Source organism: Pleurodeles waltl, chromosome 3_1 (genome assembly GCF_031143425.1).
Source record: "Pleurodeles waltl isolate 20211129_DDA chromosome 3_1, aPleWal1.hap1.20221129, whole genome shotgun sequence".
Lineage (NCBI taxonomy): Eukaryota > Metazoa > Chordata > Amphibia > Caudata > Salamandridae > Pleurodeles > Pleurodeles waltl.
The window spans coordinates 524,786,910-524,813,198 of NC_090440.1; the positions used below are offsets into that span (position 1 = coordinate 524,786,910).

The following is a 26,289-nucleotide window of genomic DNA, read 5'->3' on the forward strand; positions in this document are numbered from 1 at the left end:
AACATGCGCAATATAGATTATAGAAGGAGGCTCTATTCCTTGTAACTCAAAAGACTTCTTCAAAGCAAAACAAACTGCAAATGTCCGAGCCCACGACTAGATGGCAGGAGCATGCTAAGCATATGTATATACAGCCAACACATGCTACGAATAAACAATATTCTTGACAACAATATTCTATAGCACAATATTTTTTAATCACATTTTTGGGGGGATATATATGCTCTCCAATATTTTTAACTCAATATTTGATCCAAACACAAATCAGGAAGCCTGAATCGTTCTGTGGCTGCCCCATGCTTACAAAAGAAGAAAAGTGAAGGTGTAATGCAGTTTTTTCTCTCAGACGTGGGTGGAATGGAATACCTTGTGTTTAGAAGAAACAAGTCTATTAAGGCTTTGCCCAAACATACCTATTTCAGTTGATTCTAAAAAAAAGTAGACCCTTGTCATGGGAGGTAAATATTTTATTGTTAAATTTGTGTGAGCATTGCATTTTCCTGAAATTGGTTCCTGCCCCAAGCATCCTATTGGATGGTCCACTTAGGAGGCTTACTTGCCCCTCAGTATGATGCAAATGTGGAAGTAAACATAGAAAGCTCTGGGACAGAGAGCTATAAGGAGCACAAAGTCATACAAATTATTATAATTAAATTGTGTGTTTTTTCAGTAAACAAATGTACAAAAATGGTCTTGTATTGCAAACAAAATTGACATACTGTAGCTGTGCATTTCAATAGCTTAAATCTTTTTTCTTCTTTTTACTTTTGTTGTGGTACAAGAAATGTAAGCAGTAAGATCACAAAAAACATGGAAACAAACAGATGACTCTTATCAAAATGAAATCAGTGCAAATGCTGGATGTCAGACACAGATGAAAGGACATTGAATATGGACAAGACAACCAATTTTTTGAGAACCACTTGTCAACTACATGAACACAATTTTCTGCATTGTTGCTTCTAAACACAAGAACATAAACAAGCACAGAAGGAACTGGGTACAATTTAATATTTAAATGCATGTTGTGTGTGTTCTCTGTATTATTAACATTATTCCTGGCATTCTCCTAGCAAAATGTTTACATTATTAAGGAAGAACTTCACATCGTTTTCCCAAAAACTAACTGAAGCCGTACCAAGGAAGATCGGTGAAATCCAAAACACAGACTGCAATGAATAAACAATGCACATCTCCCCATCCCCACAGATATTTAAAAAGTGTAATGAACTCTAGGTCCATTTACTCTCTTCTGTTTTTATTATGTGCTAGTCTGACGACTCTGCTACCTCTATTAGAAAGTGTGACGTTCAAACACAAGAACTATCTGGGCTGACATATTTAATTGTTCATGTTATGGTCACTGCCATGTTAATACAGATGCTTACAGTATCCGATAAAATGTCTACATGTGCATTGAGGTGACAGATTTCTCGCCATATTTATTTTGTCTTGCTGGGACCTTAGCGTTGCCAAATTTATATATAGAATTGGTGATTAGATACATAAATACTCAACTATCTATTATTTGGAAAGGCCTCACGATGGAACTATCAGGCCAAAGGTTACACTAGTTTGCTGCAAACCAGCCCCAGCCAGGGGTTTGCTCCGGGGCTCTGAGAGTTGCTCAGAGGAGTTGTTTCAGCCTAGCACTGCTTATCACTCCTTGTGTTAGGGCTGTGATAGAGAATGGCTAAACAGCTATTTCTTATTATAAAACACATGCTGTGAGATACATATTAAGAAACTTGATCTGAAGGTTTGTTATTGTCTGCTTCTGCAAAATTTTATCAAAGCCTTTATAAGTAGTGTTAAGGTCTTAAGAGCTTGCTAACCATGTTGCGATGTTCATATTATTTTCACCAGCCACGTCGTGCATTACTACAATTATGTTCTCATATGTTGTGGTTACTGTTCATATTTTATGCACTAGATTTGGGTTTTGAAATAAAAATTTAAAGTTTTATCCCATGCTCCTTAGTGTTATTTGGAGGGTATTACTCACTTACAAAAGAGGGTTTTGAGTTTCACTTTGCTCCTAAACTAATTTAGAGGGACAAATCCTGACCAGAAAACACCACCTGCACAGAATAGCTTAGCTGGACATGAATAAGTTGCAGTCCAACTCGTTTTCTAATTTGTGCTGGTGCATTAAACTAAGTGCTTGCACCAGCTAGTTAGAAATCGGACCCTGCAACTTTGGAGGGAGCCACAGATCGTGACAAAACGAACAGTCTCTTTTGGCCACTGCAAGAAGAATACATGCATATAACTGCAGGTTACACCTACCTCCCTGTGGAACCACACAGGCTGCTTCCCCTCAGGAACTGCAAACAATATAATAAGCGATCAATCAATTAAAAAAACGTCCAAAGCCACTGATTTCTGGCCATGCATTCAATAGTGGACAACTGAGAGTGGGGTTTCAGATCTGTGCAACACAACAAGTGGGTTGTAATTTATTCAACATGAATTAGTGCAATGAATTGCATCTCTGTATCAGATTGCAGTGTGATGGAGCCACAAACTTAAATCAGGCTCCCCTGGACAACAGAAAGTATAATGACAGTGATGCCTCCTCACACAGTTCATTACTTAACATACACAAAAGTGCATAATGGGTTGGACCAAGTGGCCAAGCCACTATTATTACAAATACTCCTATAACCGACGATAAGAGGATCATAAAGTTGCAGGAGCAAATGTAATGCGGTAAAGGGAGTTCTCCATGTGGATTACCACCATCTGTGTAACTCCAACTAAGGAAGATATTACTATCGTTCTGGAGGCAGCAATGCTGATGTTTGCTCTCTGTACAGATTATATCATGGAAAAAGCATTGATATCATGGATGGGTTCTACAGGGGAATGCTGACGAGTCCGAAAGAAGGTATAAAATCTCAAACAATATTTTGGATTGTCTCAAGAACTTGGGGCCGAAAAAAAATCCTACTGAACTTCACATGAGGCTGGCACAGCAGCTGAGATCTAAGATTTTGCTCATATAATGAAAGGACCATACAATTGGGAAGAAACATATATTCACAAACAGTTTTCTTTAATCTCCCTTTGGTAATACAAACATAAAAAAATGAATCCTGCACGATCCCCTCAAGCCCTGAGCAACAATTCCCAAAACATATTTTTACTTAAATTTACAAACAAAGCTTGCCAATAAACGAAGGAGAGTGGTATACTGGTATAGGTCATTAGAAAGTAGGGAGGGCATTAATATCTCCAATTCTCTAGAGTCCTTTCAGACATTATCCTTGGTAATACGACATGAACTATGGACCTAGGGCTACCATATATATTGCTACAAATGTCAAGTTAAAGTTAAGTGTTGTGTTAAAGCTATTAAGGGAATGTCAGCCAGTACATAGTACAATTGCTTCCTCAAGCTCAGGCATCACTCAGTTCTGTAGGATCAACAAGTCCAGGCTTGCAGGATTCTCAATGAAGGCCTAAGCCTGAATGCAGGTCAGAGCATGCTTTACCCCGCCAGGAGACATGTCCGACAGCAGAACTGTATAAACAGTTTTCGTTCGCAGAGCTTGTTTGTCTTCACCATTTCACAAAACATTTCATCCGCTAGAAACAGGAGACAAAAAGGTAGAAAACATCAACATTTTGTTTGTTCTCCTAAGGGAATATGCAGGAAAATGTAGATGTTGGGAAAATACTCTTATAGGGCACCAACAGATCTACAAAATCATATCACCACCAGTGCTAAAGATTCATCACAAGAAACAATATAACTTCTGTGCTTCTGCATTGCCATAACTGAATGCGGTGCTGCTCTTTTCTAATATCAATAATCTCCTTATCAGCAATAGTCGGAAACCCTAATTGCAAGATAGAAATCATGGACTAAAATCCTCAGTGCCAACATTATTGCAGTTAAAACAAGATTGCAGTGCAATGCAATACTGATGGAGACTTACTACTCAAAAAGTCCTCCTGTGTATTGTGCAGGCTACCTACCAATATTGCTCCTCTTGGAAACATAACCCTGAGACCGAGAAATTTACAATCCATCCACTGAGCTCAACAATCTAGATGAAAAAGGAGGACTAGTGTTACATGTAGACGGCACTGTTACTCTAGAATATTGTGGGCGCCAACCCTCTGTAACAACTACTGTTTGGGAAGTGCCCGGGAGCCCTAATTCCTTGTTCTACTAGGGTCAGACAGTAAATATCTTGCAAAGAGTACCAGGCAACATGGATGAATGTAGTGAGCTGTGGATTAACTCATGGAAGGATGCACGTTCTACCAATGATACAGGTTTAACGGGCCAGAGTTTAATTGTACAAATCAATCTGAATAACCTTTGATAGAAGGTGCTTGTACCAGTCAGATCTGGTGGCATAGTGGATTAATGCAGTCACTCCAGAAACCTGTTTTGACCTCATAGCCACAGGTTTGAATCCTTGTTGATCCTCTCGTTTTATATACTTCCAAGGTTTATAAAATTAGTAGATTTGAGGTTATTTAGTCTCACCGTGTCCAAAAGGGTGAATATGCACTTTACAAGGACTTATTTTACACTGTGGTTATCCTAATAAATATTCAATACAAAAAGAGGGACAGGGAGATTAATGGTCCAGTGTAGAGTCTCCCAAAGATTAACTGTTATATAAAACAAGTACACTGTTTCAAAAGCAAAGAAATAGGAATGCAAGGGCGAAGAGAGTCGGAGATATCATTAATATCAGGAGAGCCCTCAAGCACCCATTCGGGTGACAAGTTACATCATTGGGCTATCTCCTCGTCAGACCGGTGCTGCAATGTCTGGCGGACCATCCCAAGAACTGGGATGGTACTGAACCGAAGGCAATTTGCCAGGTAAGGGTCTGAAACGAATACTGACTGAGAGGATAGATAAGTGTGTATAAGTGTAGGAGAGTGTAAAGAGGTTAAAATTGGCTCTGAGCCTAGAACATCACTTTAATGAATCAGGGGAAAGGTTCAGGCCAAGATTAAAAAACATCCAGAGTGTCAGTGGGAATAATGTCCCACTATACTCTACAGAGGAAGAAAGGTAGTGTACTTAATCCTGTCAAATTGTGGTCAACATGTTTCGCGTCTTTTAATGGTCAATAAATGATCCCATGACGCTTCATCAGGACCTAGAATACTACTTCTCCTATTCAAAAAATTGTTATATACAATAAAGTGCTGGAGTGTCACTTACAAACTGAAGACAAGCCGTCAATGTCAGTTGGTCAATTAGTCGCCCATCCCATATTCGAGAATGAGCTTCCTAGGACCGCGCTAGCCTCAACCAAGGAGGTATTAATTGTTCTCTCCTTTGTCGTGTGGGAAAACCTACCCTCTGCCGCGCGCCTGAAGACGGTTGTAAGTGTAAGTGACACTCCAGCACTTTATTGTATATAACAATTTTTTTAATAGGAGAAGTAGTATTCTAGGTCCTGATGAAGCGTCATGGGATCATTTATTGACCATTAAAAGACGTGAAACATGTTGACCACAATTTGACAGGATTAGGTACACTACCTTTTTTTCGTCTGTAGAGTATAGTGGGACATTATTCCCACTGACACTCTGGATGTTTTTTAATCTTGGCCCGAACCTTTCCCCTGATTCATTAAAGTGATGTTCTAGGCTCAGAACCAATTTTAACCTCTTTACACTCTCCTACACTTATACACAATTATCTATCCTCTCAGTCAGTATTCGTTTCAGACCCTTACCTGGCAAATTGCCTTCGGTTCAGTACCATCCTGTAGGAAGTTGCCTCTGTATGCACTATTTCAAAGTAAGGAATAGTATGCACAGAGTCCAAGGGTTCCCCTTAGAGGTAAGATAGTGGCAAAAAGAGATAATACTAATGCTCTATTTTGTGGTAGTGTGGTCGAGCAGTAGGCTTATCAGAGGAGTAGTGTTAAGCACTTGTTGTACACACACAGGCAATAAATGAGGAACACACACTCAGAGACAATTCCAGGCCAATAGGTTTTTGTATAGAAAAATATATTTTCTTAGTTTATTTTAAGAACCACAGGTTCAAGATTTACATGTAATACTTCAAATGAAAAGTATTGCAGGTAGGTACTTTAGGAACTTTGAATTAGCAAAATAGCATATACAGTTTTCACATAAATCACATATAGCTATTTTAAAACTAGACACAGTGCAATTTTCAACAGTTCCTAGGGCGAGTAAGAGTTTGTTAGTTTTTGCAGGTAAGTAAACCACCTACCGGGTTCAAGTTTGGGTCCAAGGTAGCCCACCCTTGGGGATTCGAAGCAACCCCAAAGTTACCACACCAGCAGCTCAGGGCCGGTCAGGTGCAGAGGTCAAAGTGGTGCCCAAAATGCATAGGCTTCAATGGAGAAGGGGGTGTCCCGGTTCCAGTCTGCCAGCAGGTAAGTACCCGCATCTTCGGAGGGCAGACCAGGGAGGTTTTGTAGGGCACCGGGGGGGGACACAAGTCCACACAGAAAGTACACCCTCAGCGGCACGGGGGCGGCCGGGTGCAGTGTGCAAACAAGCGTCAGGTTTGTAATAGAAAGCAATGGGAGACCAAGGGGTCTCTTCAGCGGTGCAGGCAGGCAAGGGGGGGGGGGCTCCTCCGGGTAGCCACCACCTGGGCAAGGGAGAGGGCCTCCTGGGGGTCACTCCTGCACTGGAGTTCGGATCCTTCAGGTCCTGGGGGCTGCGGGTGCAGGGTCCCTACCAGGCGTCGGGTTCTTAGAAGCAGGCAGTCGCGGTCAGGGGAAGCCTCGGGATTCCCTCTGCAGGCGTCGCTGTGGGGGTTCAGGGGGGCAACTCTGGGTACTCACGGTCTCGCGGTCACCGGGGAGACCTCCCTGAAGTGATTGTTCTCCACAAGTCGAGCCGGGGGCGTCGGGTGCAGAGTATCAAGTCTCATGCTTCCGGCGGGAAACGCAAGTTGTTTCAAAGTTGCTTCTTTGTAGCAAAGTCGCAGTCTTGGGTGAATAGAGCCGCTGTCCTCTGGAGTTCTTGGTCCTTCTAGGTGCAGGGAAGTCCTCTGAGGCTTCAGAGGTCGCTGGTCCCTGGGGAGAGCGTCACTGGAGCAGTGTCTTTAGAAGTGGGGAGACAGGCCGGTAGAGCTGGGGCCAAAGCAGTTAGTGTCTCCGTCTTCTCTGCAGGTTGCAGGAATCTGAGTTCCTAAGTTCTGGGGAGCCCTTAAATACTAAATTTAAGGACGTGTTTAAGTCTGGGGGTTAGTAGCCAATGGCTACTAGCCCTGAGGGTGGGTACACCCTCTTTGTGCCTCCTCCTGAGGAGATGGGGGCACATGCCTATCCCTATTGGGGGAATCCTCCATCTGCATGATGGAGGATTTCTAAAAGTCAGAGTCACCTCAGCTCAGGACACCTTAGGGGCTGTCCTGACTGGCCAGTGACTCCTCCTTGTTTTTCTCATTATCTCCTCCGGCCTTGCCGCCAAAAGTGGGCCCGTGGCCGGAGGGGGCGGGCAACTCCACTAGCTGGAGTGCCCTGGGGTGCTGTAACAAAGGGGGTGAGCCTTTGTGGCTCACCGCCAGGTGTTACAGTTCCTCCAGGGGGAGGTGATAAGCATCTCCACCCAGTACAGGCTTTGTTACTAGCCACAGAGTGACAAAGGCATTCTTCCCATGTGGCCAGCAACATGTCTGGTGTGTGACAGGCTGCTAAAACTAGTCAGCCTACACTGATAGTCGGTTAAGGTTTCAGGGGGCTCCTCTAAGGTGCCCGCTGGGGTGTATGTTACAATAAAATGTACACTGGCATCAGTGTGCATTTATTGTGCTAAGAAGTTTGATACCAAACTTCACAGTTTTCAGTGTAGCCATTATAGTGCTGTGGAGTTCGTGCATGACAGACTCCCAGACCATATACTCTTATGGCTACCCTGCACTTACAATGTCCAAGGTTTTGCTTAGACACTGTAGGGGCATAGTGCTCATGCACTTATGCCCTCACCTATGGTATAGTCACCCTGCCTTAGGGCTGTAAGGCCTGCTAGAGGGGTGACTTATCTATACTACATAGGCAGTGTGAGGTTGGCATGGCACCCTGAGGGAAGTGCCATGTCGACTTTGTCGTTTTATCCCCACTAGCACACACAAGCTGACAAGCAGTGTGTCTGTGCTGAGTGAGGGGTCTCAAGGGTAGCATAAGATATGCTGCAGCCCTTAGAGACCTTCCCTGGCATCAGGGCCCTTGGTACCAGGGGTACCAGTTACAAGGGACTTACCTGGATGCCAGGGTGTGCCAATTGTGGAAACAAAAGTACAGGTTAGGGAAAGAACACTGGTGCTGGGGCCTGGTTAGCAGGCCTCAGCACACTTTCAAATCAAAACTTAGCATCAGCAAAGGCAAAAAGTCAGGGGGTAACCATGCCAAGGAGGCATTCCCCTACACATCCCAGTTCCTGGGATGGTCCGCCAGATATTGCAGCACCGGTCTGACGAGGAGATAGCTCAATGATGAAACTTGTCACCCGATTGGGTGCTCGAGGGCTCTCCTGATATTGATGATATCTCCGACTCTCTTCGCCCTTGCATTCCTATTTCTTTGCTTTTGGAACAGTGTACTTGTTTTATATAACATATCCTAATAAAAAGACAGCGTATACATAGACATAAATCAAATTCAAAACGGGTGTCTTTACTTGAACTTGAACAGATGTTAAAGCAGTTGTCTGCCATGTGCTGATCCAATGTCAGCTCATAGTGCCCTTGATTCCAGTGGCCAATAGGTGCTTCTAAATCACCTAAAGAAATGGGTTATCATCTTCTAAAGTATAGAGGGCAACATATCAAACTAGCCAACATACTTCAGAACCCTGGCACCTCTCCTTTTCAATCGTTATATGTTGTCATTGGCACGCACCATCAACCAGCACTTCATCAGAGTGGGGATTCTTGTGTGAGCCGTATTGTGATGACACCCAATTTCTAATTGACTTGCACGTTGACTTTAACTAGATGACCAAAACGATTGATTGCCTTTAAGCTATCAAAAATGGATGATAATAAATTAACTGTCTTAACAGTGGTAAAACTATGACCTTGGTGATATATAAAAACCTGAATGCCATATTATCTGTGGGATGGAGACCAGAAGTGGATCAACTGCTCATCCCAGTTGAAGATGCACTTAATCTAAATGTTCTTTTCAATTATGTTGTCTTTGGATCTACAAATACAGACTATATTTAAAGCCACCAGCTTCCACCAATTTACACTAACCAAAATGTGTCCTTTGCATATCTTTGAACACCTAAGTTACTAGTTCACCCAGTGGTCAAGGCAAGATTACAATAGTACATGGCCTCCTCCTGAGCCTTCTGAAGAGGTCTGTTTATAAATTACAACTGGCACAGATCTATGGATTACCTATGAATTGGAAACAAATGTGAACATGTCAGCTAGGGGGTCAGAACTGTTAATGGAACTCCAAATCCAGCCCACAGTTCTGTGTTTGGTCCGGAACGTTATCAACGGGAAGCCCCAGCATTCCTGACAGACCTCTTCCACTTCTACCAATTAGTCACATTCCTTTGTTCTAGCTCTGAACCTAAAATGTTTGTTTTGAAATGGTGCTTGATCAAGCTAGGGAACAGGGCACTAAAAGTGGTGGGACTAAATTGTGGAACACCCTTCCCAAAGTACTACATCCCAAAGTACTAGTACGTTAGTACACAACCTAGCCATTTTCAAGTTCTTTTTTAAACAATATCTGCTCAAACAACATTCATGGATACTAGGGTCACAACAGTTATTCAAGGTATGAGCACTGACCTTCAGGGCCCGCTTTTTATTTTTATTAGTATTTGACGTTAGAGGCATAACCTAATTTTATGATTGATTAATATATCTATATCAATATATATATATATGTAATATACTGAAAAAAACATAAGTTACAGGGACATTATATTTAGGAAATAGAATTTAGAAAAATCTTAGAAATTCACTAAAAGAACAAAGGTTACAGGGACGTTATAGTTAGGTTTAGATTTTATATGCACAAAACCACAGAACTTTATTTTGTTTCAAATTCACCATTTATCAATCTTTTTAAAATAAAATCTTGGGATGAGGACCCACCGTGGACCCCACTTTTGTCCATTAAGCTTGCTCACTTCACTCGCTACATAAAAGTCATTCCCAGACTTTAAGCCTCACCACTTTCAAATGTCTCCAGCTGCCACTGATTACTCCATATATTTCCCATTTCCCGCAGCCGTCTAAATGAGGGCCCAACAATTTTAATATGTTTTAAACTCCGAGCTCGCAATAATTCTGTACTCACCGTTAGTGCACGTGTGATTGGTGACACACGAACCGCTCACCAGGCTGAAGCCATCTTTACACTTAAGGCAATTCCTCCAGGAGCCTTCGCAATTCAAGCAATTTTCTTCACATCTTGCAAAAGTAAAACAAAGCAAAAGTTATCAACTTGTGCGCAAGTGGCAGCATGTGCTGCACAACTTTTCATCAGGAGTCTCGTCAAAGCTTTCTGAAAAGTACTCTTCAGAAACCAACATACAAATCACATTGACCACAGTTGTTGCACCAACGTGTCCACAAGATTGCCACAACCTGAATGTCAATTTAATGTTTATTGTTGTAAATAATTAGGCACTACTGGAGCCTAGGTCAGTGTAATGCACTGTTTTAACTTTACATTTCCATACGTTGGCAGTATCAGGATTAAAGCTGTAGTTAAGGCAAATAAGAACTAAAAGGTTTTCACTGCAGGCTCATAATGAAAGGCCTTCATAAATAAATTAGGGCATTCCTTAGGTTTTTAAAATGCAATTGTAATTCCGTTAACGTAACAGTGGATATACCTATAACTCAGCTGATGCACATATAGCTATTCTGAGCTGTGTGTCAAATACGCAAGTAGTATAAGGGGATGTTACTGTTAATGGGTGAACCAACAGGAGTAGCTGGCGCTACTTGTCATTTATCCACTATGTTTCAGATACTACTGATGGTGCACTTAAAAGAAGATCACCCTCTACTTCTTAATCTCAGTGACTAGTCACTGATAGTCAAATACAAATATGTAAGGCACACATCAAATAAGTCAATTTGAGATAATGTCCATCTCTTTATTCCATGATTCCACCACAATTGTGCATATCCAAGTGGCTGTTTGGGGCTCCCCTCACAGGGCTGCGAAGTGGGCAGGCTGGCCAAACCTCCTCCCGGTTGGCTAGTCGGCTAGTCCAAAAAGAGGGAATGGTCAAATGATGCTTTTTGTTAGAGCCAGCCTATAAATTTAGAGAGGTAAATCTAAAACAGATGTAGGCCCCCAAAGGACTGGCCCTAAAGGATGACAAGCATTGTAAATCTAAAACAGATTTGTGCCTACAAGATTTCCCTGGGACACTGTGGAGGTTAAATTAGAAACTGGCCGTGCAATTGAAAGTTTGAAACGAAACAAAGGATTAGTATTGCAAATCTAAAACAGATGTAGCCCCAAGTGTTTCCAGGACTGAGCTCAAAGGATGACAGGCATTGCAAATCTAAAACAGATGTGTGCCTACAGGCTTTCCCTAGGACACAGTGGAGGCTAAATTAGAAACTGGCCATGCAATTAAAAGTTTGAAACAAAACAAAGGACTAGTATTGCAAATCTAAAACAGATGTAGCCCCAAGTGTTCCCAGGACTGAGCTCAAAGGATGACAGGCATTGCAAATCTAAAACAGATGTGTGCCTACAGGCTTTCACTGGGACAAAGTGGAGGCTAAATTGGAAGCTGGCCATGCAATTAAAAGTTTGAAACAAAACAAAGGACTAGTATTGCAAATCTAAAACAGATGTAGCCCCAAGTGTTCCCAGGTTTGGCCTCAAAGGATGACAAGCATTGCAATTCCAAAACAGATGTGTGCCTACAAGAGTTCCCTGGGACACAGTAGAGGTTACAATAGAAACTGGCCATGCAATTAAAAGTTTGAAACAAAACAATGGACAAGTATTGCCAGCCTAAAACAGATGTCTATTTCCAGGCCCCACCCACCACAAAGCCTAGGCATAATTAGCATAGTGAGTCTGGTATAAGAACCCCCACCTTCACAGGCCTCCTTTTTTCTGAACTAAATACTGAAGTTTGCGGCAAGCAGGGCACCATCAGGACATCCGGGTTGAAAACATGAAGGGCAGAGCGCAGACTGGTGTTGCTAAACCTCTTCTACTTAAGGTCTGTAACAGTGTGGTGTTTGTATGTGTTCTAAGGTAGTTTAAAATTGCTATTAGCCCCAACCGGTTTAACTATACATAGCAGAGTAAAATGAACCTGTTTTTAAAATGATATTAATGTATGTTGGAGATTGTCAGCGGTAATCTGGTGGCTACAATGTTTAATTTGTGCATATTGGTTCTGTTGCTGAACATTTACATGTATTTTGTGGGTCTACATTTTATTTTGTTAGGTGGAAGCCATGCCTAATTTGTACTTGTAGGTTCTGGTGTTGAGTATTTGCAGATATTTTTGAGGGTCTGCACTAATTTTGTGGGGTCGGGACACTGCTTAATTTGTACTTACTGGTTCTGGGGATGGTGTTTTTGTATGTATTTTTGAGGGTCTCCACTAATTTTGTGGGGTCGAGACAATGCTTAGTTTGTACTTACTAGTTCTGGGGGCTGTGATTCTGTATGTATTTTTGAGGGTCTGCACTAATTTTGTGGGGGGGGGACAATTCTTAATTTGCACTTGCTGGTTCTGGGGACGGTGTTTTTGTATGTATTTTTGAGGGTCTGCACTAATTTTGTGGAGTGGAGACAATGCTTAGTTTGCACTTACTGGTTCTGGGGGCTGTGTTTTTGTATATATTTTTGAGGGTATGCACTAATCTTGTGGGGTGGAGGCAATGCTTAATTTGTACTTACTGGTTCTGGGGTGACATATCTGTGTGTATTTTTGAGGGACTGCACTTATTTTATAGGGTGAAGCCCATGATTAATTTGTACTTGCTGGTTTTGGTGCTGCATATCTGTGTGTATTTTGAGGGTCTGCACTTATTTTATATGGCGAAGCCCATGCTTAATCTGTACTTGCTGGTTTTGGTGCTGCGTATCTGTGACTTTTTGAGCGTCTGCACTTGTTTTGGGGGTTGGAGGCATTGCTTAATTTGTACTTGTAGGTTCTGGTGTTGCGTATTTGTGTGTATTTTTGATGGTCTGCAGTGTTTTGTTAGGGTTGTGCCCAGGCCTAATTTGTACATGTTGGTTCTGGTATTGAGTATTTGCAGATATTTTTGAGGGTCTGCACTTATTTTATAGGGTTGTGGCAATGCTTAGTTTGTACTTGCAGGTTCTGGGACTATGTATTTGCAGATATTTTTTAGGGTCTGCACTTATTTTATAGGGTTGTGGCAATGGTTAATTTGCACTTGCAGGTTCTGGGACTATGTAGTTGCAGATAGTTATGAGGATCTGCACTTATTTTGGCTGTGGGGGTGGAGGCAGCGCTTAATTTGTACTTGCTAGTTCTGGGATTATGCATTTGTAGGTACTTTTGAGGGTATACACATATTTTGTGGAGGTGGAGGCTATGCTTAATTTGTACAGCCTGGTTCAGATGCTGTACATTTACATGTATTTGGGGGGATCTGTGCTGCTATTATATAACCCAGGGGCCCCACGACTAGCATAACGCACGGGCCCCCCGTTATTAATTTAATATCACGGCTCTCAGAGAGACCCTGGGGTCTTTCTGAGATCCGTGATATTAAATTAATAACATGGGGTCTTCTGAGCGCTATGTTGCTCATAGACCCCTGTTATTAATTTAACAGCTCTGATCACAGAGCCCATGTGGGTTCTGAGACCGGATGTGTTAAATTAATAACCGGGTTGCCGAGCACCGGTGTGTCGCGGGGACCCGGTTATTAATTTAATAGCTCCGATCTCAGAGCCCAAGTGGGTTCTGGGACCAGATGTGGTAAATTAATAACCAGGCCACCAAGCCACACCGGTGCAACTCTGTGACCCTGTTATCAATTTAAGGACTCCGCTCTCAGAGCCCACGTGGGTTCTGAGACCGGAGCTGTTAAATTAATACCAGGGTCGCGAGCACCGGTGCGGCTCAGAGGACCCTATGTTATTAATTTAATAGCTCCAGTCTCAGAGCCCACGTGCGTTCTGAGACCGGATGTGTTAAATTAATAACCGTGTCCCCTGAGCCGCACCAATGCGGTTCGGGGACCCGGTTATCAATTTAACCACTCCAATCTCAGAGCCCATCGGAGCTTACATGTTGAGAATGGTTGGCCTCTGAGCCAAACGGCGCTCGGAGGCCTTCCATAGCAACATAACTGCCACATTCTCGGAGTCCACGTGGGCTCTGAAAACTCTGTTGTTATGTTGCTAAGGAAGGCCAAACGCATAATTAGCGCGATGCCTTCGAGCCGTACAGTGCTCAAGGGCCTCGCGCTAACAATAGAAATGATCTGTTCTCGGAGGCAGCGCTGCCTCCGAAAACAGACTGGTTTCTATTATTAGTGTGAGACCTGTGAGCCCGCTGCGGCCCCGGAGGCCTCAAGTTAATAATAGAAATGGTCTGTTCTCTGAGGCAGCGCTGCCTCCGAGAACAGACAGGTTTCTTTTATTAACTTGAGACCTCTGAGCCTGCTGCGGCCCCAAAGGCCTCAAGTTAATAATAGAAATCGGTCTGTTCTCGGAGACCGAACGCACGGTGACCCCCTTCAAGAGTCTGGGGAAGTCACCGATGGCGCGAAGGACTGGCCTGAGGGCCTGAGTCTCGCGCGCTTGGGCCCTTACAGTTTTTTGTTTTTTTTTAAAGCATGTTCTGGCCTCTGGGGTGCTCAGGACATGTGACCCCAGGGGCCCAGAGGGCAAATTTGTTTAAAAAAACAAAAAACTATAGTAAGATTAAAAATAAGCAATGTGTGACCCTGGGGACCCCAGAGCACACGGCTCAGGCCCCACTCCAAATTGTCGTTTTTCTAATTTTTTATTTTTTTAAATTAATAAAAAAACAAAAAAAAGCACCCTGGGCAAATAATAAAAATAATAATAATAATAAAAATAAAACAAAAAAAAAACCTAAAATGCAATGACTATGGGGGTATTGAGCAGTAGGCTCAGGCCCCCCCAGCCACTCATCGTAGTTCATGTGAATCTGGTGTCCAGGGTCTGCACGGTGAAAAACACCACACATGCTGCTACCACAGGTGGCCATTTGGAACTGGCTCAGCTTGTGTGCTCCACCCGCACAGGGTTCAGAGCCTTGTTGAGCTAAGGTTAAAACACGGCCTGGATCCTGGGATTCGGCTTCTGGTCTTTGGTATATGTATAAATTCTAGGAATTGCAATGTTTTTAAGTAGTGCATTATTATATATTTTTATAACTGGTGTAATTATATGTCATTATAAAGACCTATGGGTGCCTTGTAATAAGAGTACAATAAGGTTGTGGAGCCTTTAGAATTATATAAATAATGCTATATAAAGAGAATCCTAGACTTTATATTGTACAAGTGCGCCACCCTGTGGACTTTGTTTATTAAACCGTGTATAGTTTTTGAGAAAAGGTCTACAAGTGGTTCTGGGTATTATACTTCCAGAACATAGGGGCGCAACAAGATGTATCTCAAGAGACTTTTTTTATTTTTATTTTACATTTAGTTTTTATTTTTAAATTTCTTTTTTTTTTAGCACATTGCACAGTTTTATTAAAGGGTTATGCATATAACATTAAATGAGTTGTGCTAAAAGTCAATTCTGTCTCTTTTGCACATAGGACCTCCAAGAGCTTGCAACGTCCCCAGAGGAAATGGAGATCATGCAACAAGGTGAGTTATGGTACAAAGGCCAATCTAAACAGAGTTGTTGTGAGTGTTATTTTTTTATTTGACCTTTAATGGTTACCTCTGTGTTTGTGTGCTTAGAACTACAGCTTGCAGTTGACGCTCTGCCACAGATCCTCCAGGTTTAAGACGGTCCATGCACAATGTCTCAGGATTCCACTTATGCAGGTAAATAAAGGAGTCCATGTGTAAACGCCTTGAAAATCTAAAAAAACCCATAAAACCTGTGACGGTGGAGACCCTAGAGAACACGTATAGTGTATGCATTATATTGTAAATGTAACATTTAATTTATTTATTTTTTATCCCGCGCCCCCCCTGCGGCGTATGCAACTCCAGGGGTAACGCTGTACGCAAGAGGAAGACCCCAGCGTCTAACGAGGGAGTGCCTATTAAAAATGGCCCCTCACGCCGGGAAACCACAGGTGCGGTTTTAGAAACTGTAGGGGCAGATGAATAAAATCCTCAGTATGTCTCAAACCTCTTTCACCCCTGCGGTATAGCGGCTATAACAACACCTAATATGTATTTTGCTATCTTTACATCCCAGGGTCATCACATAAGAGCTCTGGAGGAGTCGGTCATCGGACTAAACGGTCAAAGTCATCTTTAAAGGTCAACAACGGGCTGTTCAAAACCCCATGACGCCAGCAGTATTCGTGAACACCGCAGGACCCCAGGACCTACAATGCAGCGTTTTTACAGACACCAGTCATGACCCAGGTACAGCTCTTAACTACAACACATCAACCTTCGTAAACGGCATGTCCAACACCGCGAACCCCTCCACACCGCCTACATCAAGGCAGGGACTTGGACACCCTGACATTGTCATGCTCACAATCCCAGACACCCTGCAGCTTGCACCCTGTGAAACCGTAGCGGGGACCCCTAACCAATGCATCAATCCTAAAATAAACCGCCTGTCCTTAAAGAATCGTAAGAAGAAGTTGTAAACCCCTGAGCTACAGACCACACCTATAGACCTGTCTTTTAAAAAAGTTGTTAAGGCTCAGCCTACACCACCAAGCCCTCAACGTTCTAAATGTTCAGCACAGTCGGAGGCTAGTATGGGAGGGCCTGTCAGCGATCTACAACCAACAAGCAGTGTAACATTCCATCACAGTCTTTGTGGCACTGAATTTTGAAAATGAGCATCACATTCCCTTATTCCCATTGCATAGGGCTTCTAAAGGCGTTATCTGGTACTACAGGGGGCTCTGAAGCCACAGCAGCGCCCCATGACAATTCTAATGTGTCCCCATCAAGGTTGCAGTCAGCAGGCGGAATGGCGCGGGACTTAAAAAAAGGGTTCCAATGTGAGCATTCCGGGGTTTGAGAGGCCTGGTCGTCGCTAGGATTCCTAAACTGTGACTTTGTGATCCGCTACACCCTATACTGCTGGCGGGGTATATTGAGGAGAATGGTGAAGGCCACTGAACCTGAAGGGGTTTCTAGGAGCCAAGTACGTGTGCGAACACTGCGACCACATATACAACAACCGAACCAGACACCAGTGTGAAATTCACTGTAAAATGTGTCAGAGGGACGGGTGTGTCGCCAGTGACGCTCAGAAGGTGAACTGTTTGACGTGCAAGATGTTCTGTCGATCACAAACCTGTTTGAATGTGCACATAAACCTCGCACAGTGCGTCCGTAAATCAGAATATGGGGCTTGCGGTTGTTACAAGGCCGAAGAACACGATTGTAAGGGTATTCAATGTCCCCAGTGTTAAGCGTATTTTATACCCTGGTTGTCGCATGAATGTTACATGCTCGTAGGACACCCCCAGAGAAAAAGAGAAGACTATATCGTATTCGATATAGAGTGCACGCAGAAGACAAGTGTGCACCAGCCTAACTGCATTTACACCCATCATCTATCATCCGATGAAAACTGGGAGTTTGAAGGCCCGTCTTGTGTGTACAATGTTAGCGCACAACTCAAAAGCGTATGACTTGTTCTTTATTCTCCGGGACCTGATTCGTGAAAAGTTGGCTGTGGACCTCATCACCCAGGGTTCCAAACTGATGTTGTTAAAGGTTGTCCCTTTTGAAATTAGATTCATAGACACCTTGAATTTTTTGCCCATGAAGTTGAGCAAGTTGCCAAAAGCCTTTGGTTTTGAAGGCTGTAAAGGTTATTCCCCTCACTTTTTTAACACGTGGGCTAACCAGAATTACAGCGGTCCTATGCCTCCGCCCAACAGTTACGGTGTAGAGTACATGATGCCGTCTGAAAAAGAGAGCTTTCTACAGTGATACGATGAAAACCGTGAAAATCGGTTTCATTTTCAAACAGAGTTGAAAGCTTACTGTAAAGCAGATGTCATGATCTTGCGTAAAGCGGGCAACCTTTTCAGAGACGTTCTGGTGGAGATGAGAAAATGGGTTAGGATTATTAAAACCAAATCCCGCAAGAGAAAAAAAGTCATTGAATACCTAGACCCCTTTAGGAGCATTACTCTGGCTTCGATGTGCATGTCTATTATCAGCACATGTTTTTAAAACCTGAAACCATAGCTCTAGTACCACCCGACCTCTATAATAGTAAGCAGAAACGTTACTCCACCCCGTCTATTCAGTGGTTCATGTACGTCTCGGAGAAAGAGAAAATCTTCATCCAACAGGCTTTGCAGGGTGGTGAATACCGCCTTGGCCGCTACTACCTAGATGGGTATGCGCTAATTAACGGGGTGCCAACTGCCTTTGAGTTCAACGGTTGTTTTTATCATGGTTGCACGCATTGTTACAAACCCCATTAGTATAATAGACTGCAGGGCACCACATTTGAACATCTGCACCGTCGTACTCTGACCAAGGCAGTATATTGAGAACAGCGGTTTTGCTTTGAGAACCCTCTGGGAGCACGAGTGGTTAGACGAGTCAGCAAAAGATTTTGAACTGAGCACTTTTATTACGAGTCGCCAGTTACCAGCACCTCTGGAACCCCGCGACGCCTTATTCGGCAGTCGTACAAATGCCATACAACTGCACCGTGTCGCTGGTGAGGGTGAGAAAATACACTACTATGACTTCACCAGTCTCTATCCCTATGTGAACAAAGTGAAGTTGTACCCAGTGGTACATCCTAGGATCATATACAGGAACTTTAAGCCCCTAAATGAGTACTTTGGGCTTGTTAAGTGTCAAATTCACCCTCCACAGAAGCTTCACTTCCCAGTACTTCCATAAAGAGTCGACGGCAAGCTAATGTTCCCCCTACGCCGAACGTGCGCTGAAAGTAAACAGACCAGCATGTGTACACATAGTGATGAGCAAAGGCTGCTGGAGGGGACCTGGTGTACCATAGAGGTAGAAGTGGCCCTCGAGACAGGTTACCGTCTCGGTAAAATACTGGAGATTTAGCACTTTCCACACACCACAACTCAGCTCTTTTCTGAGTACATCAACTTGTTTCTCAGAGACAAACAGGAGGCATCGGGGTATCCCGACTGGTGCATTGATGAACCCACAAAGCAAAAGTATACCGCTGATTACCATGCTCACGAGGGTATTACATTGAGACCTGAGTTCATTAAGGTTAACCCTGCCAGACGCCAGCTGGCCAAGCTCTGTCTTAATTCCTTGTGGGGTAAATTCACACAGCGCACAAATCTGTCAAACACATCCATCGTCACAGACCCAACAAGATTTTTAAGTATCTATTTGCCTCGTCTTATGACGTGCCCAGTTGTGAATTTATAGACAATGAGACTGCTGTTCTATGCTGGAAATACGCCAAAGAGTACCCCACCTCCTGTAACAATATAAACATCTTCATAGCGTGCATCACAGCCGCTCACACTCATCTAGAGCTTTACAGACTGTTGGATAAGCTTCAGGAACGATGTTTGTACCATGACACAGACTCCGTTATTTTTGTTAGTAAGGAGGGTGATGAAGATCCACCACTGGGTGATTATCTAGGTGATTTGACCAGTGGACTTGAAAAGAATGAGTACATACTCGAATATACGTCCTCAGGGCCCAAGACCTACAGTTACAAAACCTCTAACAACAAGGTCTGCATGAAGGTCAAAGGCATCACTTTAAACGTTAACAACACGGTTAAAATACATTTTGACATTCTGAAGGGACTGGTGCATGAGTACTATGCATCGAGCAACCATGAAAATAGCAGAGCAATAGTCATAAATCACCCCAGCATAGTCAAGTCCAAAAAGAGGTGGGAAATTACAACGCAATCATTGTATAAAACACTGCGCGTAGTGTTTGATAAACGGGTCCTTGCTGAGGACTACAAAACACTACTGTACGGTTATTAAAAAACATTAGCGTGACGACCCCCAACCACTATGTACACCAGGCTGCAACACCAATTCTCATGCGTTCTAGCCGGCCCCTCAAATAGCAGTAAAAGCTATTTTATAAAGAAACTGCTTGAAAATGCTCCCGGTGTTTTATCCCAGACCCCTAACAAAATTGTATGGCTTTATTCTTGCTGGCAAGATCTTCACACGGAACTCTCCCTGACGTTCCCACACATCAGATTTATAGGAGGCATCCCATATAACCTCAACGACGACTTCTTGTTACCTAAACACCTTGTAAACATGGTCGTTGTGGACGATCTCATGCATGAAGGAGGTGACCACCCCGAGATCGAGAGAGCTTTTACTCAATATTCACATCATCGTAATATGAGTATATGCTACATCGTGCAGAACTTGTTTTACAAGGGCAAAAGCAGTTGTTCTATAACTCTCAATGCCTCATATTTGGTCTTATTTAAACCCCCCCCGCGACAAGCTACAGATAGCAATTATAGTTAAACAGATGTACCCCGGAAACACCCAGTTTTTCATGGAAGCTTTTAATGACACCACCGTCAAACCCCATGGTTATTTACTGGTCGATTTAAAACCCAACACTCTAGAAGACTACAGGCTACGCACCGGTATTTTCCCCCCGGACTTTCCAGTCGCTTACATACTTAAAACAGCCCCCAAAGCTTATAAAAAGACCCCTTAAGAAGACTTTTATAACATTTATACTCTAAACCTTGTAATATACGGTCACCACAATGTCTGCGCGGCTACAGCGGAATTTAGACCTCCTAAAAATGCTGGTCACAGCCAGCCCATGAAAAGAAAAGCTATCCTATGCACTGCCTCGGATTATTTAGTTGCGGCCATTTCAGAAATAGCCCTAAACACCCTAAAAAGTAATGTTCCGATATCGACGAGCCAGTTCCGTATGCTGAAGAACAAGCGGCACATTATTAAGAAGCTCAGCAATAAAAGGGCGTCGCTCCTTTCTAAAAGGAAACTGGTCAAACAGTCAGGAGGCTTTATAGGTTCCCTGCTGGGTATAGCTATACCCTTAATAACAGGTCTCCTGTCAAGGACATGATGGAGCACTCCCAAAAAATGTACCTTGTGCCACGCCTTCAGCTGGAACAGTTGGGCCCCTCGACCGCCGACGTTTAGGACATCCGCAGAAACTAGACACAGCGTCTCAATGCTGAGATCAAAACCATTTTGAACCGAACCAATTTAAAACCACACGACAATGCGGGGCTTTACTCAGGAGCACTTCAAAACTTTTTACAGTATTACAAGCAACTGCATGATGAAAAAAAAAAACTAATGCTGTACACCCCCACCGCGGAACAGCCGACAGCTGACCCAGTAGCTCCTCAAGACCTTGGACCCTCTCCCACCACGGATGCCTTTGTCGTAGACCTTTTAAAAAATACAAGTCAGAAGTATAGAGGGGCTGCTCAAATGTTGCTCAGTAAAATGGCTGTGACTAAAGATTTGACCTCTTGGAACAATAGGGGTGAATTAGTTTACAAGGGGCAGCCGGTTGCTGGATCACACATGTATGATCTGGTCAGAGGTCTCACGCACAGTAAAACCCTATCGACACAAGACGCTCCTAGAGGTTGGGAGCGGTTCCTAAGCGCCGCTGCGGAACTCAATATCCCGTCCACGATCATCCGTAACGCCGACCATCAGCAATGGCTTGAAAGTTTGAAAGGTTCCAGCCCTGGTGTTTTTACTAGGGGACCCCTCGTGCCGACATCACCTTTCTACCCGCAGCTAACACAGTCTAGGAGCGCTGGCGCTGTACAACTGGTTCCTAAAAAGAGACTGTTCAGAATGGCCCTCCTGGTTACCGCTCTAATGTAATCCCGAAATTTAAACCAATGAACAGTATTGTTAAAAGGTTCGCATGTCATAAGATTTTTACTTCATTTATTTTTTACCCTTGTACATGTTTGTTGTGAAAACTGTTTATAATAAACGCATTTAACATTTCATCAGTAGTCCGACATTTTTATTTTTTAAATGGTTTTAAAATGTGTGATGTGGGATAAAAATGCATAGTCTGTTTCCAGGTTACAATGTTTTTTTTTATTTTAGACAATTATCAGTACAAAAGAGGCTTTACAAAGCCTTACACCTTTAGCATACACCATATTCTGTTTTAACAATTCTCGAGAGTGGCCTAGTCTTTTCATTCACATATTTCAGAACAATACCGTCGTTGTTTATTAGATCAGCGGAATACAGATTTAAAAAAATTCTAAACGTCATACCCCCAGACATTTTACTAACGAAATATATACAATGTTCCCCACGTGTGATGGCTAGAGAATCCTGTACACGCAGTTTGTTATACACAACAGTGGGTGATGCTTTTTCTACATATTTGAATATCGGTTTTGTATAAATGTAATTCTCGGGGAACTCCGCTAAACTGTCAAACACTATAACCTTGTCTACATCGAGAAACATTGCAGCCCTGTGTGTGCCGCCCTTGTAATGTAGGTCAGTGTTAAAGACTAGGGTGCGGTGTCTTTCACGGCCTATCTTTTCAGGTCACATCGCTCGGACATACACCTAAAACGTATTTCTTAGCGTATCTATGTCTACTTAAGAAGTCACGTATCTCAGTAGTGTCCATTTTACAAGCTTTTAAAGATAGTCAAACAAAGTTGGCGGCGTGATTGACCTGAATAATGCTGTCAAATACAGAGAGTACAACCATGTTCACATTGGTCGCCAAGGCCTGTGTAAAACGTATTTCAGCTTTTAGATTTCCGTTTTTTATCAGATTGTAGTGGTCACCATCTTCCATATCCGGCGTCAGGTCGAATGCAAACAACGTATAGCCAGCCCCATACCCCTCTCTTGAAACAACAACTCCTGAGTCCCGCAGATGTTTCCCCGTTATCGAGACCAGTCCGAGATATTCCCTGACAAAATTGGATGTTCCAAAATTCGGAGTGAATGGTTTTGCGGGGATAACAGCGCTCTCGTGGACCAGAGTGGTGTAGTTAATATCATATTGTTTGAAGTTGAAAGGGTTCGAGGTATGGAGTCCGCTAGAAGCTGCATTGTCCACAAACCCGATGATGATGAGTTTCGGTAACTGGCCCAGAAATAGTTTCTGCTGCTGCGTTAATCTAGTTCCGGCGGGATGTTAAATATCTTCAGAGCCACTCTTTCAATGGCGTACTTTGCGTTCGCTAGTTGTAAAGCTTCAGCATGGGCCAGTCTGACACTCAGTGACACTTTCACTCTCTTTACAAACAGCCTTGCGGACAATATAAGCAGTTTATACTGTTCCGCATTGCCTCTGATGAGACAGAATGCATCCTTGTTGCGGTTGAGTTTGATCTTAAGATCTATACCGTTGATTAGACACTTATCTTGGAAGAAAAGGTCTGAATGTATGCGCCCCAGGAGATCAAATTGCCTACTGCCGGCTGCGAAGCTGGCTCTTTTTTTAAAACCAGCTTTGGAGCCGTCCAGCGATGTGTCCTCAAAATGCGCTTCAGTATCTTTGTAGAAGAGTCCTGCTGAAAGCTGTGTGTCCAGGGCTTCACAACTGTAATTTGGAATACTCTCTATGTATGCCATGTAGGCGTACATGTTATCACTCTGCGTGACGAGTCGATCGCCCAGGTTAATGTCTACTTGATTAAAAAGGGTTGTGATGGGGTATGCGATCGGTGCCACTTTAGCATCATCTTCGATGTTGGTGCCGTTCGCTTTGGTTATTTTACATACTAGGTGTAACAGGGTGTTGTTGAGATCCAGACACATATCCGTTGACCCTGATACATAAAACTCTATCGGCGCCAGAGGTGCCAGAGCGGCTGGAGGCGATACTTCCATGAAAAACTGTTCTCGATGCTGGTCTGTGTGGGTTTAAGTGAAAACAGATCTAGCTCTGATTTGGCACATTCACCCGAGGCACAGGGTACGAAGTCCATGATAGCGGCTTAAAAAAATATTTGCACTAGAACGCAACCTCTTCTTCTTCTTGAAGGTCTCCTCCGTCTAACGACTCTTCTTTTGTGTGGGCCTTTTGAAGAAGTCCTCCGTTTTTTATAGGGCATTGGTGGGCCCCTGCACCTCGAAACCCTTCGCCTTCTTTTAACACCAGCACGTGCCTTGTACAGCAAACCTGCTCCTTCCTGGGGTTGTTTATTCATGCGCACAGCGAGAGCCGACGTTACAGAGCCCACAACGTCATGGGCTATGTTCGAGACAGCGGTTTTAACGTGAGGTTTTGCAATTTCGTATCCCCGTCTCAAGAACAGCATGGCTCTTCAAAACAAACTCTGAAAGAAGCCCCCCAATCCGGCACCGTACATGACTGGGGCCCCTTGAAAGTATGGCAGTGGACTCCCACAACCAGCCTGAATTCTATAATAATCCCGGTACATTGAAGGATCCCCGTACGTTTTCATAATGACCATTGTGCCTGCCTAATAATCACAGTCACGGCGTGGCCTTAAATGAAGCTTAACAATAACTTTCCCGTATTTAAAGGCCACCGGCTCTGACTGATTGTCGTAGATCATGATGGTTGTAGTGTCAAAATGTTTTTTGGAAATTGCCACGTAGTCGGGTTTGTGATGTTGTATATTAACCATTGTGTTATTTTCCCCCTTCACAGGGACCCATCTCAACAACGGCGAATAACTATCACCAATCCTCTGTGGTTCTACATTGTCGCTATACACGTAGAGTGTATAAAATCCGCCGTTCATTTCAGGGCACGTAGGATTTGGATCAACCTGCCTTTTCACATGTTGTACAGTCCCTAAAACCCTCTGTAATTTACCTGAACAGTGAAACACTGTACTGAGCTCCGGGGCTTTAAGAAACACTTTTCTTCTAATGTTATCCGACACCAGATGTATATTCGCATACGTTTCAATGCTGCCTATAGATTTGTTGATGGCGTCGACCACAGAGGAAACGGGTGGGTAATAGCCATGAGGAAATCCCAAGTGGATGCTCAGAGGGTCCTGCTCACGCTTTATACTAAATTTAGCCTCATGCTTTGTAAATGTATTCCACGTTCTAGGGTATTGTATCTCCGTTAGGGCCACCTCCCATGGTCCTTTCAAATCCACAGGTTTCGCCAGTTTCACTGTATAATTAGAAATGTGATTGCTGGGGAACATATCCTTCAAAGCGTTGGATGGCAGCGTAATATAAAAAGGTGCGTTCTCCATCGCGGCACTTACAGCGCAGCCTCACACCCCGTGCAGCGAGCTGTCCAACACCCAACTGTTAAATTTCTCAGGCCACCCCCGCCATTTGACTAACGCCTGTCTCTTAACTCTGGTGCCTTTCCTTTTCAGAACCTTTTCAATCCTGTACACCCGGTTTGGATCGTAGGGCACCTTTTGTAACTCTTCGGTGTAAAAGACACCCGATACCTCTTCCCCAGCATAGTCCTTCAACTTGTAAATATATACCCCTTCTTAAAGCTCCAGTCTTTCCACTATGAATATCTCATCGCTGAAGGTCTGTTGGTAGTCTTTGGTGAAGACACCCTTCAACTTTGAAACCCTGACATGATCCCCTTCTTTTAAAAAAACGGTTTCTTGACCCTTGATGCGAGACGACTGCCATACACAGTTCTCCACACCTTTAACTAATTATCAGCTGTTACCTCCACGGGGCCATTTTGATTGTTTTATAGTAACTGGTGTTATAAACATCTATAAAAGCCTGTAGAGCATCCACGTATCTGTAGGTACTGTTGGCTGTGAAATATCGCCACATCTTTGATTTTAAAGTTCTGTTACAACGCTCTGCAACTGCCGCTTTTACCTCTGTATGCGTTACAAAATGTTGAACAGCGTGTTGCTTTAATAATTTCTGGAAAGGTTTGTTTAAAAATTCCTTTCCGGCGTCTGTTTGTAGTTTTTGAGGTACTCGACCTCTCGCAAAGATGTCTTCAAAGGCGGCTGTGACGCTGTTACCACTTTTATTGTTTAACGCCTCTGCATAGGCATACTTGGGCAATACGTCTATGACTGTTAATATATACACCAAACCATTGTTATGTTTTGCTAGATCTTGAAGACTGATTATGTCCGCCTGCCACTGATAATCTAGCTGCTTGCCTGCGACTATGGCCCGCCTCTTAAAATGTCTCCTGCCTGGCTTGTGGAGCGAATACGCCTC

General features: G+C 43.4%; 1 protein-coding gene across 1 annotated transcript in view; it reads right to left on the reverse strand.

Moving 5' to 3' along the window:
* Window positions 1-446: 446 nt before the first annotated feature.
* The window catches only part of PCSK6 (proprotein convertase subtilisin/kexin type 6), a 1,406,757-nt gene continuing 1,380,914 nt past the window's right edge, over window positions 447-26,289 (reverse strand). Inside the window, exons 20-21 of the mRNA XM_069222809.1 lie at window positions 10,293-10,405; window positions 447-3,591 (exon numbers count right to left, since the gene is read on the reverse strand). Of these exons, the coding sequence (XP_069078910.1) occupies window positions 3,494-3,591; window positions 10,293-10,405 (211 nt within the window). The 3' untranslated portion in view covers window positions 447-3,493. The remainder of the gene's footprint in view (window positions 3,592-10,292; window positions 10,406-26,289) is intronic.